This window comes from Cydia strobilella, chromosome 8 (assembly GCF_947568885.1).
Source record: "Cydia strobilella chromosome 8, ilCydStro3.1, whole genome shotgun sequence".
In the NCBI taxonomy this organism is placed as follows: Eukaryota; Metazoa; Arthropoda; class Insecta; order Lepidoptera; family Tortricidae; genus Cydia; species Cydia strobilella.
Genome location: NC_086048.1, coordinates 18,467,783 through 18,485,009, shown reverse-complemented (window position 1 = coordinate 18,485,009; position 17,227 = coordinate 18,467,783). Strand labels below are relative to the sequence as shown.

At 39.8% G+C, this 17,227-nt stretch overlaps 2 protein-coding genes across 2 annotated transcripts in view; one reads left to right on the top strand and one right to left on the bottom strand.

Moving 5' to 3' along the window:
* The window catches only part of LOC134743797 (aminopeptidase N-like), a 33,966-nt gene extending 18,268 nt beyond the window's left edge, over positions 1-15,698 (bottom strand). Inside the window, exons 1-5 of the mRNA XM_063677458.1 lie at positions 15,638-15,698; positions 9,029-9,500; positions 8,374-8,532; positions 6,150-6,464; positions 4,650-4,833 (exon numbers count right to left, since the gene is read on the bottom strand). Coding sequence (XP_063533528.1) covers positions 4,650-4,833; positions 6,150-6,464; positions 8,374-8,532; positions 9,029-9,498 — 1,128 coding nt within the window. The 5' untranslated portion in view covers positions 9,499-9,500; positions 15,638-15,698. The remainder of the gene's footprint in view (positions 1-4,649; positions 4,834-6,149; positions 6,465-8,373; positions 8,533-9,028; positions 9,501-15,637) is intronic.
* LOC134743410 (membrane alanyl aminopeptidase-like) overlaps positions 1-17,227 on the top strand; it is a 363,156-nt gene that overhangs the window by 62,528 nt on the left and 283,401 nt on the right. The window lies entirely within an intron of this gene.

Here is a 17,227-nt window from a genome sequence, read left to right as displayed (position 1 = left end):
AAATAAGTACACAAGTCGCTTAATGAAAACCCAAATTCCGTTACCTACGTTAAAATAATAATATAAATAATGTATAGTCTGCTATCGACTGTTAACTAAAAGTAATTGCTTTTGGACTTCGATGAAGTTAACAATAGTATGCCGTTAATAGAAAAAACACGGTTGTGTTCTTTTCCCGCACACTGTTTTAAGAATTCCTTCCTATATGAAATCATCGAGAAATCGATAAAACTTCAAAAAATAAATAACGACAAGTGCGAGTCTCTTAGTATTTGTTGTTATAGCGGCAACATAAATACATCATCTGTGAAAATTTCAATTAGCCTCATGCATGAAGTTTATATTTGAACGAAATATGTTTTATTCGGATGTTTGTTACCGTTATATCATGTTACAAATGCATTTCCGTTTTTAAATTACCATTTAATTACTTAAAATTATAAATAAAAAGTACAAAAATTTGCCCGCCAAAAGCTAGCGAGCGAAACGCTCGAAACACGACGTGACGTCACGCGTTCGACAGATTAGTGTCATTAGTAGCAAACGTCAGTTGGGCCGCCCAACGTGTGACGTCATCACGCTCTGTCGAATTCGCGCCAAAAATTATGAGCGTTTCAACCGCTCAAAAAGTTTCAACATTTTAAATATTTTTTAATAAAATAATGTTAAGGTTTACAAAAGTATTTTTAGTATTTCCGGTGTTCCAACGATATAAATTATGAATCCAAAAATAAAAATAAATTCATGCATGGAGCTAATTGACTAGCTATGACGGTTCATGAGATACAACCTGGTGACAGACAGACGGACAGCGGAGTCTTAGTAATAGGGTCCCGGTTTTACCCTTTGGGTACGTAACCCTAAAAACTAATTATTTGTAGGATTTCAATAAATTATTTGTATTTGTAAATAGCAACCATATTAGGTAAGTCAATTACGATAAGTAAATATTTAATTCAACATTTCCTACTAAAGGTGTGTTTGTGTGCCTGCCTTAGGTATTTATCAGCAACTAGTTATAGACCGCGAGCCAGGCGCAAATTTCGTCAGTCATCGCCTCCCGGACGAAAACTCGTATAGCGGTTAACGGCTATGTATGATGAACCCTCGTGAGGGTCAGCTGCCGCTCCGTTGGAGGGTTGAGGAATGGCAGCCACCGAAACGCGTAACACGGTCTTTCCACCGTAATACAACCGGCTGACGATTTTTTAATTCACAATAGCATCTAAACTATCATCTGACAAAGTATCAAGCGGGAGGCGATGACTAAATTTTTTTATAGACTTTATTTGCTGCCATTCCTCAGCACACCAACGGAGCGGCACCTGACGTTCACAAAGGTTCATCATACATAGCCGTTAACCACTATACGAGTTTTCGCCCGGAGGCGATTGGTCATGGAAATCTGTTCCTGGCCCGCGGTCTATTAAGAAATAGGTCAAGTGTTCAATTGATTCGCGTGAAACGAACAGATATCGACGTTCGCAGGTAGGATTCAAATAATAAATGGAAATTTAATTCATTTAACTGTTTTTAATGTTAGGGATAAAGTAAATTATTCCAAATGATTGTACAATCGTATCTAGTAATATAATGACTAAGTGCACCAACCACATTTAAAGGTGACAGCATAGTGTCAATTATTGCTATTAGAATGTCGAGCACTTTACAAATCTCGTGCAGTCGCCATCAGATATATCGGAGCGGCCAAGGAGCTCACAAATATCTGAACACGCCTCTATTTATTGTCAAGGCATTAAGTACGTGTTCAGATATTTTTGAGCACCTCGGCCGCTCCGATATATCTGATGGCGACTGTACCTCAATCATGTTTAGACAGTTGTTAAAATACAATTCATCAGAATCAGAATATTTTTATTTGTGAAAACATAGGTACAATAAAATTGTGGTGTTAAATTATGTACAATTGTGTCATTATTTTTTTTTACTTCAACCTTATGTCAGTTTACTCTTCCTAATGCTGGCTACCAGTAGTAGGACAATAATTGCTCTGTCGGTCCATACAGGGCACTTGATTCCTTAAAGTATTTGCCCTTTGTAAAACCCTATTCATTGGCCATCGTTTTGTGGGCTTTAACTTTACGAGCTTAACTTACCTGGTAGTTTTCCTAAGTTAAAATATGAATTCAATGTTTTGGATAACGGCAATTTGACTGTCGCAATCTTGATAGTTTAATAAATAAAGAAATAGAAAAGGCATTCAACATGATCAATCAATGCATATCAGACCTAATCGAATGTCTGATATGTTAACAACAGCTAGTAATACCTAACAATAAGTATTTACTATTAATTGCAAATGTATAGTTAAATTGAATAGGTACTTGAAATTTTTGTCAATGTCATAAACTGTCATTGTAACATGACGTTAAATTTGTACTGACAACACGTTTGCTGCCCATACTACACCTACTACAGTATTGCTCCCAAGGCCAATATAAATGTAAGTGAGCTTTTGATCCCACCGGTGATGCTCATGACCACAGAGAGATGATTACGTGATCCCACCGGTGATGCTCATGACCACAGAGAGAAAAGATTACGGGATCCCACCGGTGATGCTCATGGCCACAGAGAGAAGATTACGTGATCCCACCGGTGATGCTCATGGCAGCCGTGTTAACTGAGTGACACAGCTCTCGAAGATGTTGACAAAACTCTCATTTACACTAGTGTAAACGTATGTCCAAGAGGCAGGTACATTATAATTGGTTTAGCAATTGGTGAACCGCACATGTGTCATCACCTCAGTAGCAAAGCTTCAGCCAAGTGTATGTCCAAGAGGCCAGTCTAACATCATTACCAAACCATTGGTGTACGTTACATATCGCTGCTAATACACCACGCATAATATGTCACACCATAATCTATGTAGTATCTCACCATATCAGTAGCAAAGCTCTCGAAGAAGTTAGCGAAGCCCTCATTCAGCCAAGTGTATGTCCAAGAGGCCACATCATTACCAAACCATTGGTCTACGTTTCATATCGCTGCTGATACACCACACATAATATGTCACACTATAATCTATGTAGTATCTCACCAGGATATCAGTAGCAAAGCTCTCGAAGAAGTTAGCGAAGCCCTCATTCAGCCAAGTATATGTCCAAGAGGCCAGTCTACCATCATTACCAAACCATTGGTCTACGTTTCATATCGCTGCTGATACACCACACTTATTATGTCACACTATAATCTATGTAGTATCTCACCATATCAGTAGCAAAGCTTTCGAAGAAGTTAGCTAAGCCCTAATTCAGCCAAGTGTATGTCCAAGAGGCCAGTCTAACATCATTACCAAACCATTGGTATACGTTTCATATCGTTGCTGATCACACATAATATGTCACACCATAATCTATGTTACTTGCTACGCTGCTGTCCATTTTGGAAACACCAAAACTCCTTATTATCGATTGACAACCTTATTAGATCTTCCTTAGAATCCGTTCTAAATATACAGCTTAGCGAGCATTCTTGGAACCAGGCGTCCCTGCCCATCAGATTCGGCGGGCTGGGTACGCGCAAAATTTCCAGTGTTGCTTTGCCGGCTTTTCTATCTTCCGTCCATGGCACTTCCTCCCTCGTAGGAAAAATACTAAAGGCCTGTCCTTTAAACTACGAGATGGCGTGCTTGACGGAGGCTAGAAACGCCTGGCTGACGGCTTGTCCGGGTCAAAATTTACCCTCAAAATTAAACGTTCAACGTTGCTGGGACGACACGTTGTGCAAAATTAAGTATGAGGAACTACTTTCCAGCTCTGACGGCCCTGCGCGCGCACGGCTTCTCGCAGTTGCAGAACAAGAATCCGGCCAGTGGCTGCATGCCTATCCCTCCCCCCCCACTGGTACATATCTAGAGCCGGATACTTTACGTTTAGCCGTAAGTCTTAGATTAGGGGTAAAGGTCTGCGCCCCCCACAGATGCCCCTGCGGCGCAACCGTCGATGTGCTTGGACACCACGGCCTTTCTTGTCAATTAAGCGCTGGTCGCCTCTCCAGGCACGCTGCCCTGAACGATATCATCCGCCGTTCTCTTGCCACCGTCAACGCGCCGGCTATCCTTGAACCAAACGGCGTTTTGAGGGACGACGGCAAGAGACCGGACGGTATGACCCTGGTCCCGTGGAAGATGGGACGGGTGCTGGTCTGGGACGCCACATGCGTCGATACACTAGCTCCGTCCCATCTACCAAGAACCTCGTTCAGGGCTGGGGCGGCTGCCGAGGCGGCTGAAGGCAAAAAGTTCGCTAAGTACCGAGGTCTCGGCCCACAATACCACTTTGTGGCATTTGGTGTCGAGACACTGGGGCCGTGGGGTCCAAGCGCAAAAGTTCTTTTTAAAGAACTTAGCAAAAAGCTCGTCGACGCAACCGGTGACCAGAGAGCTGGCGGCTTTCTCTCGCAGCGCATAAGTATTGCCATTCAGCGAGGGAATGCTGCCAGCATCTTTGGCACAATGCCGCGGGGGCCTTATTTAGATGTTTTTTAATTAAGAGTAGTTTTGTTTTTTAATTTTTTTTTAATTTATAAGTTGTTATTCTTAGTTACTTTTAGTTTTACTTTTAATTGAATAATAATAATTGTTAATCCGATAATAAATATATTTTATCTATGTAGTATCTCACCATATCAGTAGCAAAGCTCTCGAAGAAAGCAGCGAAGCCCTCATTCAGCCAAGTGTACGTCCAAGAGGCCGGTCCAACCTCATTGCCAAACCACTGGTGGACGTTTTCGTGGCTAATGATACGACCGATGTTTTGCTTGGTAGAGGTCGTGGTCACACCTTCAGTGACGAGAAGTGCCACTTCCCTGTTAAAGTTAAAGATAAAGATACATAGATAGTCATTCATTAAAGTTAAAGATACTTCCCTGTTAAGAAAGTTATAAACTATGGAACAACATGCGACATGTGTAAAAATCATATAGGATTACACAAATCACAGTATGTGTTCCTAGATTATGAATTTTATCTCGTATTCGTACATACTTTTACCATTGTGTATAACTTACGTATTTTATAATTTGAATTGTGCAGTGATTTTGTTTCGACTGTAATGCTGTATTTGTTTTTAATAAATAAATAATTATTTATTAACTATTGAGAAGTCTATTCGAAATTTTAAATCTGTACATGATTTTGTTCTTAACATTATATGAACATGTCTAGACTCACGACTTGCCTATCTCATGCCTGGCATGCGTGGCAAGTCTTGACAAGCCTCAGCAGGGACGCAGTTATGCGTTAGAGCAAGCGATATTGCTATCTCATTCCACCGCATAGCTGCGTCCCTGAGGCTTGTCGAGACTTGCTACGCATGTAAACGTAGCGTCACAATTTCTTACGTTAGAATTATCAGTATTATCACGCAATTGCATATGCCTAGAGTAAGCAATGCTCCGATAATGATAAGTTGCGATGATGGATGTTATGCGCAGAGTAGGGCAGATCTTACACCCAGATTGCAATTAAAATTTAATAACTTCGATTAGGTATATTGAAATATATCATATCACAGTCAAAAATATATCACTAGAGGAGTATCCACAAAACAAACCTTAAAGAACTTATGTAGTAGACCTTATTATAACTTATAACCACTGAAACATCCAACTTAAATTAGTCATTTATAATTATAAATATCCACCTCTACTACTAGTATTTTTCATTACACCAATACAGCGACCTGGGTGGCTAATTTCAGAAGTGCTTTCCTCTTAATGAGTGCCCCAGAGTGTTACGTTACTTCAAAGCTAAATGAAAGAGGTTGAAAAGGCCTTATTAAAAACTTGAGAACGCCTTTGGAGCATTTTAACCGTTTCCTGTTTAAAGCGCAGTGAATATTGTAGCTTTGAAGATTTGCTTTATTTTGTGATGACAATTGTCTTAATTAAAATACTGGATAAAAAAATTGCTATTGTTTTACTCTAGTATTCTGAATGGTTTCCTCTATTTTTTTAAATAACGAAAGGTACACCCAGCTGCAAAAGTGTATATATAAAACTGTATGTATATATGCAATTTTTCAGTTCGCTGTTGTATGTACATCGAAATCTATAACCCACAACCATACGATGAAAAATCTCATGCTGACACCAATCACACAATCCTGTCACTCCACACTCACCTGTAAACAATCAGCCCCCAGTTCTCCATAGCACCAGCAGCAAAATCCGGGACAGCGACATTATCCAGCTTAGGGAACGCGTACTCAAACTCCGTATACTCCTCTAACGCCACCATGTTCTTCTGGCCAAAGTCCATCGCGAACTCGGCAGTGTCCAAAATACCGGGCCGTGTGTACACTTTGAAGGGCACGCGGTATACAGAATCTTCGGTATTGGTGACGGACTCAAACGTGGATACGAGGTAAGCGAGGAGATATGTGGACATCACTAGCGTGTCTTCGAATTCGTGTTTCACGAAGCCGTCGACGTCTTCTCTGGAAAAAATATTGTGTTGAATTTTTGTAGATACATTTGAGTTTAAAAATTCATATATAACTAAAATTTTGGCAGTTGCAAATAAGATCGTGTCAGAAAGATAATCGTGTGATTAGTTTTTGTGCAAAATACTTTCTGCAGGTGATTGGACACATCGCGGAGTATAATCTACTATATGTGGGTTACCTGTTGTTCATACGGCACTGTTGGGACATCAATTTAATTATTCATCATCATCATCATCATTATTACGAACATTTAAAAGAAATTTAGGTACCCAAAGCATGTATCGCTAATAATATTATTAATTTCTTAACCGACTTCTTAAAACCTCACAAGATCTTACAAGATTCACACAAAAAATACACATCCTGAAGTTTAAAACGAAGCGGATATTAAAAATAAAAATGAATCGGGCTGGATTTGAACGCACATTTCCGATGGGTATCCGGGGCAATTCCGCTTCGAGCTACACAGCTCACCCCAGGATATAATTTCGTTTGTTCGTCTATTTGCCTTTCTATCACTCGCATATTATGTAAGGGAGACAGAGAAATTGACGGAAGAGAAATTTCGATAATCGAAGTTGGTGGTAGGCACTCAAGTCAGTACAATTTTGTTTACGGTAATTCAGCTGTTACCGGCTTCTGAACGGTTTTCCCAATACTGGTTTCCTGGACAAGGTCTATCACTTTGTCTTAATCTAATTCCAGGCTTATTTTGCTTGAACGGATAATGAAACTGCAGCGTACAATAAAAAAAACGGACAAATTTTCATCTGCACTGATACGCATTGCTAATGCTTAAAGAGCCCATCAGGAGCATGTACAGATAATTTTACTACGCTAAAGTAGGTACTTGCATAGCGGATGGAAAATTTAGAAGTTTAAACTTTATATTACAACTTGCAAGTAAAATAGATACTTTTAAGTACGAATGTGGTAGGTAAATTGTATGATAAACAATTTGTGACGTTTTCAACCAAAAGGTACCATATTGTCGCTTGTCGATAAGGTTGATTTCAAATTAAAGCTATATGGAAATGGCGCCTTATTGACAACCGACAATACCGACCAACAAAGGGTACTTCTTTTGATTGAGAATGGCACTTTTTTCGATCAGAGGTTACAATTTGTTATGGATGACCTTGACGATCATCCTGGCGCGCATGCCACGCACGAATTTCATTCCTTTTCGCATGAATTAAGGATGACTCACGCTAGAAGCGCATGTCATTTTCTATGACAGCTGATCGGTGATCACGTGGTGCTTCCCATAGAAAACGAAACGCAGGAAGCTCCAGCCCTAAGGGCCTGACACTCTTTGATAGAGAAAAATAGTCTTATTGCGGTTCCAAAAGAGGAAGGAGAAAATAGTGCCATGATTTGTCCTTATCACCGACCGGGTGGCATTATAGGTAGGAGGCGATGGCGAAATACCGAAATTTATAAGAGTAAAAGAGAAAAAGTCCTATGCTGCCCAAATTTTATATGAATATTCTTTCTCTTACCCCCGGTCGCTCGGCGGCGCGTCTATAACTACTTGTATAGATTAGATTAGATTAGGTGATTAGATGATTTATTTCATGAAAGACAATTTACATAATAAGTTTGCATTAATGTCAAAAATATAAGAATTTCTATTATGATCGTCAAAATAAAAATAAAAATGAAAATAATAACAATACTAATGAAAATAAAATTATAGCTCCAATAAGGATTGTCAACACAATTACAATAAGAGTAAGTAGATAAATACTTACAAATCCAAAATATAAGTAAATTTACATGTCTATGTCTATCAAATATACTATGTCTATGTCCGGCCCGTGCGATTTTCACGGTCATTTCAAAATGAGCAAATCCATATATAACTGTTAAATCTGGCTTCCAGAGAATTTCTACTTACTTCAAGTTCGTCGTTCTTTCAGGCATGTTAGAGACGACAACAGGGTACGCAGCAGGGGCGTATATAGTGGTCCTGAAGACAGCTTTAAGCGCCGGCTCGTCGTAGCAGGGGAACGCGCGCCGCGCAAACGTCGGCTGCAGCTGCGACGTTATCAGACGGCTAGAAGAAAGAAAAAAAATCTATTTTTCCTTGTGGTATCGTTTGCAGAGGTTTCTCCTTGATACAAAATTCATTTGGAAGAGAGGGGACAAAATCAGTAAACTCTATGTAAATGTAGTAGTCAACTTTCAAGCCCATTATTGAGTTTTCTTGCAATTTCTGCGCTTTTGAATTTGGAACTTTCGTTTATTTGTATAAGAATTCAAAACTCGAATTGAATTTGTACTTCTACAAGTACGTGGGAATTTAAGGATTGCAAATCTACTCTGCATTTTTGTTCTGGAGTGGCGTCCGCGCACCGGAAGACGAACTGCCGGTAGACCTCCAACGAGATGGAGCGACGACCTGGTGAAGGTCGCAGGAATTCGGTGGATCCGAGCGGCACAGGATCGGTCGGAGTGGCGAGCCTTGGGGGAGGCCTATGTCCAGCAGTGGACGTCTATCGGCTGACATGATGATGATGATGATGAAATCTACTCTGAAGAAAAATACTTACGCAGGAGTACCATCCTCAGCCTGATACGTAGACAAATAAACTCCAAACATGTTCTCAGCGAAGTTCGCCACGTAATCAATATGTATGTTATACGGCTGGTTAGGACTGATCTCTCTTGTCAAGTTGATCGTAAGCAGATGAGTGTCATCTGTAGCTAAATCAAAGCTATCAAACAAGTTTTCATCTTCATCTCCATCTCTATACACTCTAATACTATCAATATCTGTCTCCATAGCTTGAATAACTATAACATTTGTCTCATAGTTAGCAAGGATCCTCATAGAAACGTTGCCGTAGAAATAATCAGGGTTGTCCGGGTTAAGAAAGAGTCTGACATCATAGAACGTGGGATAGGACTCTCCTGGTAATACGTATTGAGCGGCTAGGTCGTCGTTCCGAAGCACGGTGTTGGTGGAGAGAGGGACAGCGAGGGCGCCCCCCAATAGAGTTAGGCCGAGGAGTAAATACATATCTGAAAATATTAAATCACATTTACAATCGGGTCTATCGCGAATTTATTTTGCTACCTTTATTTACCGACGTTTTTTTTAAATTCATTTATTAATATAAAACAATTACACAGTTACATATATACTATAAATGCGCCAAACTGGAGTAACCAGTTTGTTGGCGCCTTTCGACACAGGTTTCACTGGTCGTGGTCGCGGCTAACTGAGGTCCAAGCAAAATTTCAAAACAGATTTGTGTGAAAATAAAGGTAACAAAATAAATTCGCGATATTCGCGGACATGTGTTCAAAACGCGATAGTTTTTAAATATTATAATTGAAAATGTATGAAACATTAGGAATATGTGTGATAATTGTGTCATGAACAGTCAGTATTAATTGAGGCTGATAAGACTCATCGTAAAGTACCTATCTCAATTCATAAGAACTGTATATTTATTTGACATAAAAATAACAGATACAATACAATATTTCATCCAAATAAATATTTGTAGAGGACAATCTTAACAAACGTACTCGTAACAATTACTGGTTTTTTTCATCACGTCCACTTTTTTATGTTTGGGAGGCAAACGAGCAGACGAATCGCCTGATGTTAAGCAGTTACCGTTGCCCGTGGACCCCCGCAACAACAGAGGGGTTGCAAGTGCGTTGCCATCATTCAAGATGGGAGTACGCTCTTTTTAGGGTTCCGTACCCAAAGGATAAAAACGGGACCCTATTACTAAGACTCCACTGTCCATTCGTCTGTCTGTCTGTGTGTCTGTCTGTCTGTCTGTCTATCTGTCTGTCTGTGTGTCTGTCTGTCTGTCTGTCAGTCCGTCTGGCTGTCACCAGGCTGTATCTCATGAACCGTAATAGCTAGACAGTTGAAATTTTCACAGATGATGTATTTCTGTTCCCGCTATAACAACAAATACTAATAATAACAGAATAAAATAAATATTTAAGTGGTGCTCCCATACAACAAACGGCAAAAAAACTTCGTGCGGGAGTCCGACTCGTACTTGGCCGGTTTTTTTAAGGTATGAAGGTTGTATCGGTCCGGAAATACCTCGGGCGACATTCCATTTCACAGTTTAGCTGCCATACAGTAAGCATCTCTATATTTTTATCTCAGAATCAGAATCAGAATTTCATCGCTAGATATAGGGCGAACCCAATATCTGATACCACATCTGCCCGTCGCTCAACTAAGTTGAAGTATCCTGTTCCACGATAAACCGAAGATAAAGTTAACATGAGATAATATTTCCACCATATATGAGCCATAGGGAGCCTAGCGACATCTATACCGTAAGATCCCGTACTTTAAATTTACTGCCTACTTCTGTTGTCATGCGTGGTGGGGCCAAAATAGTCACTATATGCACAAAGACAACACGATACCAAAATTGCAATCAATAAGTCAAAAATCAACTTGAAAGTACCACTAATCCCAGAATTTGACAAAGTTTATTATAATAAGGGTAGGTTCACGGACTCTACTCAAATAATAATAAATAAATACAATCGATTGTTTTCGATACTTGAGTAAACTTAGGTACAACTTTTCAAAAGAAAATAAAAGTAGGTTAGATTAGGTTAGAACTGCGACACTCACAGGACCGAGTTGCTACACTTGCTACCAGTAAAGTGGGGTAGGTTAGGTTAGAACCAGAATAATGGATTAGGTTAGGTTAGAACTGCAACCCTCACAGAAACGGACTTCCACCCGATTTACTTGTTTTTTTATAAAATTTTAAATTAGATTAAAACCAGTTAGAATACAAATAATCATAATCATTTTATTCGTAAAGTTAATTTACATGTCAGTTTGGATACAAATTAAAAAAATACTAAAAATAAATAATCTTTACATAGTAAGCATAATCCCATTAAATATCCGTTATTACTTATAAATCTATAAAACCAAAAAGATACAACATAAAAATTCATTTATTTAAATCTAATATCTAATTTCTTCCATAAATACCTAATCAAATTTTTACTCGAAGAAATATTTCACGTCCTACTGAGATAACTGGGATTATTGATATATTAGATAAGTAACTGATACGGGAGTACAATCCACTCGAAACAATATCAGAAGGAAATTGAAAGTACATTTTGATATCTTAGTGATGTCATTTGGTTATCATTCGCTCGTGCATTTCGCTCGTACTTGTTCGTACATATATTGACACGAGCGAGACGCGCGCGAGAATGAAAACAAAATCACATCACTTTGATCTCAAAATGTAAGTGAATTGGCATCTAAGTAGTATCAACTTACACAATATTTTATACAAATATTCGTACCTACTTCAACAATACTAGAATATCAATTTGATATGTTCTTAGCTTGAGTTATTTACACATGTATAAGATCAGATTTTAAAATGTTACTACATTTCCGCACTTACATTTTGATATCAAACCTATCCAGTGGCGTAGCTAGGCGTGGGCGAATGGGGCCTTCGCCCACGGCCTCGCACTTGGAGGGGCCTCGCAAAGCCAACCTTTTTATTAGGGTTCCGTACCCAAAGGGTAAAAACGGGACCCTATTACTAACACTCCGCTGTCCGTCTGTCCGTCGGTCCGTTTGTCCGACTGTATGTCTGTCACCAGGCTGTATCTCATGAACCGTGATAGCTAGACAGTTGAAATTTTCACAGAATGATGTATTTCTATTGCAGCTATAACAAAAAATACTAAAAAGTACGGTACCCTCGGTGGGCGAGTCCGAATCGCACTTGGACGGTTTTTAGGCAACTTGGGAAAACACATTGAAAAAGGCCTCGCAGATGTGGTGTTCGCTACGCCACTGAACCTACCTACACTGTACTAGTACATTGATTGTGTATATTGTGTGATGATATCAAAATTTAGGTAGTCAACATTAGTAGCGGATGAAACAATGCGCCAAAAGTATCTGCCTCCCTGGAACACTTTCAAAGAGATAATAATATTATATCTCAGTTCGCTTTCAAACCTTTCAGTCTAGAAAATAGTTGTAATGTAACCAGCCTTTTTAAACCGATTTTGCATGTATAAAGTTTATAATTTATTATGGTTATTTATTTTTCGATGAGGGTACTTTTGCACACTGTAGTTTTTCCTGTCACCAGTTGACCACGAACGCTGTAAAGGGTTCGAAACGGGACGTATTATAAATTCAATATACGCGATATAATCCGATTTCATAGTTTAATTTCATGAGTAACTATCGCGGTAATCGAAGACATTATTATTTCACAGTCTAATTTTATTGCTCTACATATAGAGGCATTCTAATAACGTTCGATTTTTCACCTCAGCAGCTCGAACAAGCCTACTTTCGTCACTCCCTGGAGTGAGGAAAGTGCGACTTTCCTCACTCCAGGGAGTGAAACAAAGTAGCTCTTTAATTTAGTGAAGGTCAGTTATTATTTTTTTATCCTGTGTAATTCAAAACACCTTTTAAACTTTAATATGTTCTCACTACTGAGGTGAAAAATGATGTATGCAAATAACAATTTGACACGTAGCCCCTCCTTTTAACGCTGATTGTGCGTTCAAATTCGCCTCCGTAGCAACTTGGGTCTGAAATAGCATATTTCGTTACAAAATTAAAGTAACGTGATCTGGCAGACTGTAAAGCTGAAGTTTGTAAGATTAAATACTTTAATCACACAAAACTGAAATTTTACGGCATCATTTTATAGCTGGTTTATAAGTTAACGGCGTCGTAAAAGCATTATGTCGGATCTCCTCATAAAGCGGGGCCACGTCAGATTTTTAAACTCGATATTTTTATAAAGAGCATTATTTTATGGATGTTCTGGGACTTAGTGGGTGTGTTAACTCGAAATATTTATTTTTTATTTATTTTTATTTTATTATATTATTCAAATTAGTTACACAGCATTACAGTATTACTACTAAGGCACTGCGAACTACAAAACAAATAAAAATACAAAGATACAATTATACAATACAATTTAAGTAGGTATTCAAGATTTTGGCGACGACATAACAGCGTGGCTCCGTTGCGTCGTCTGACTTGGTGTAGAATTAGGCAAATTGCCCCGGAACCACCGAAACACCATACCCTTCGGCCAGAAGTCCGCGCTAGCGATGGTGCCCTGCAGCGGCCGCGGCACGCGCACCACAAATGAACTGAAGTGCACATAGTGACGCGACTGTAGCTGGACCGGTATAAGATACCAATATAAGACACCGTGAGGTATATCCAAACAGTTTGATATCTAAATAATGTCATTTTGTTTTCATTTGCCCCTGCGTCTTATTGATGTACGTTCGGATTGACCTCTAGGGAGTTTTATTTTGTTTTGTTCATATTCAATTTTAAGTACCTACGAATATTCATCTAAAATTAAATGAAATTTAAATATATTATTTGATTTTAGTTTGTTATGAAAAATTAACATGTTACTTTGCATAAACTCGTGATTTTGTTGTATTGAATTTATTTTATTCTTAATTGTTCTCAAATCCATACCAATATTATAAATGCGAAAGTGTGTCTGTCTGTCTGTCTGTGTGTTTTCTCTTCACGCTTAAACCGCTGAATCGATTTAGATGAAATTTGACATAGAGATAGGTTGAGTCCCTGAGAAGGACATAGGATAGTTTTTATCCCGAAAATCATCCCTGAAGACAGTAAAAAGCGGGGTGGAATTGAGATAATTAATGAAGTGCCTGCTAATTTGTGTGCATAATATGCTCAAATTGAATGATTGCTATGGGAATTTTTCCAGGCGCTATACTTACTTTAGCTGCTGTTACTAAGTCCACGCAGATGAAGTCGCGGGCAAAAGCTAGTAATAAATTAAACCGCAAAACTTGCGCTCAAAAACCTTTGTAAAATCAACATGATCTATAAACGGGATAAGTTTGTCTCTGTATGTACTTGCAGGCCTGCAGTACATTTTAGGTATTGCCAGTGTTTTCTACAACAAAGAGTTGTACTGCCCTTTTTTATATAGGAGGCAATCAAGGAGACGAACCGCCTGATGGTAAGCCATTACATACACCCATGGACATCTGCAACTTCAAAGGGGTTACAAGTGCGTTACCGGCTTTTAAGAGTACGTTTTTCCTATGGAATTAAAGGTCGTATCGGTCCGGGACTACTACGGAATATAATATTTTTGAAGTTAATGGTGCATTTCGATGCTAGTGCGGAAAGTATGTCATTACTTCACGAGTACCGAGATATCTCGGGACGAGTGAAGAATGACATATCCGCACGTGTATCGAACGACGTTTTTTAATACAGTTGCGATTAAAAACTTCTTTACGCGCGACTAGAGGGTAACTCAGATTTTTTTTCTGACGGAAGTAACGCTCAGTAGGGACACGCACAATAGGACATACTTCAAAGTGCCAACATAGCGATAAACGACATCGTCAAAGAAGTTTTATTTCAATCGCGCGTAAAGATTACACGCACACACTTTTTTCTTTAGATAATAATACATATTATATTATATAATATCCTAACAACCGGGCCAAGTGCGAGTCGGACTCGCGCGCCGAGGGTTCTGCTTTTTAGTATTTATTGTTATAGCGGCAACAGAAATACATCATCTGTGAAAATTTCAACTGTCTAGCTATCACGGTTCATGAGATACAGCCTGGTGACAGACAGACGGACAGACGGACAGCGGAGTCTTAGTAATAGGGTCCCGTTTTTACCCTTTTCTACGGAACCCTAAAAATGAGTGTAAATTTAATTCGATAGCGTGACGTGTTTGTGTCAATTTTGTATGGGATTTTGAGTTTCCAAAACGTCCCGCTTGGCGCGCTGTTCAAAATCCCATACAAAAATAGACATAACGCAAACGTGGACGCACGTCACGCTATCGAATTAAATGTACACTAGGGGTTACATACAGTATTTTTTTTATACCACGTCGGTAGCAATCAAGCATACGGCCCGCCTGATGGTAAGCAGTCATCGTAGCCTATGGACGCCTGCATCACCAGATATATTACATGCGCGTTGCCGACCCTTTAAAAACCTCGGCAGGAAGCTCATTCCACAGCCGAAGCGTCCGCGGAAGGAAATTCCTTTTAAACCGCACAGTACGCGACTATTTAGGTTCTAGGGTGTAGTACTTGACTAATCAAGAAATAAAAACAAAAATCCTCACCGCTATGTATTTACACTGGCACTTCTAAATTAAAACTAGCTTAGTTTAATCAATTAATGATACGTGAATAAAATTTTATCGATTTTATTGATAGATAGCTAAGCCAAGGCCAAGCGAATATATCGAAACGCGTCTAGGATAACTAAATCATTGGCGATAAGGCGTCGCGCGGCAACTTGCGTCCACGCGGCGTGGGCGCAGCGCTGCGCGGCGACACGCGGCGCCGCGTTGGGTCACATCAGTCGGACGGGCAGCGCGCGGTGAGTAGTGCGAGCGTAGCAATAAACAAACACTGGTCTTTTGCTTCGGAAGGAATGAGATTCCCTCCACGCGCGCATCCTGTATCAGGCGCGAGTCACGCCCGCATCGCGTTCGTGACGTGTTGAGAGCGCGAGGCCGGCGCGATCCGCGCGCGCCCTGTTTGAACAGGCATCGCGTCGGCATCACGCCGCGCTGCGTCACGCCGTGTGTTTGGCCAAGCCTTAATGCATAGACATAATATATTACTTCGTAAATTCGCCACACGACTGAGCGCGCTGGTGTAGCTAAATGAGATTTTGACTCCAATGTATCGGCCCCATTCGTAGTGCTCGTAAGGCCGGTCTTTACGAAGTAATATATAGTCTATGCCTTAATGCGGTGCCCGTGTAGTCTGCAGACCTGACTTAATCTGACAGTAACGACTGATTGATTGCATTCACACACATAACATTAATTTCGGCAATCCGATACGTAACGTCATTAAGGCCGGGCGCACATGAGTATGTTATTAATGTTTCTGGTTTTTACTTCGGTCTGTTTTCACCGCGTCTTACCTTATAAAATAAATAAGGACAACGCTTTTTCATTCAATGAAAATATAATATGCGACAAGCATCAAATAACTAACTAGCTCTAGGTCCATGGGGTCCCAGCGTGCACAAGTTGTTTGCAGAAATCGCGAAGCGTCTGGTTGACGTAACTCGTGAGCTGGCGGCTTCCTCGCACAACGTATCAGCATGGCGATACAGCGAGGAAATGCCGCCAGCATCCTTGGTACAATGCCTCAAGGGCCTATTTTAGATTTAAGCTAGTTATTAATTTCGTTTATGTAGTACCACTGTATATATCTTGTATGTAAATAAAGACTATGTATTATGGATACTGAAATTAAAACTTACCCGTCCTATGTAGATATGTTAAACCTTCGCTGTCTTCGATAGTGCAGTGCAGACCATGTGTATGAAAGTGGTCATGTATGTGGTGATGTATAAGCTATCATCATTCATTCATATATTATTTATCAGCTTTCGACGATGACACTGTAAGCGAGGTAATTAATAAGCAGATACATACATATACATACATACATATAATCACGCCTATTTCCCGGAGGGGTAGGCAGAGACCACGGATTTCCACTTGCTACGATCCTGACATACCTCTTTCGCTTCCTTCACTTTCATAACATTCCTCATACACGCTCGCCGGTTTAGGGTGCTCTTGACCTGGCCTTTCTTCAGGATTTCCCCGATCTGATCAGAGAAAGTCCGCCGAGGTCTGCCCCTTCCAACTCCCGTTTCTACCTCTCCCTTATACACTCTCTTTGTT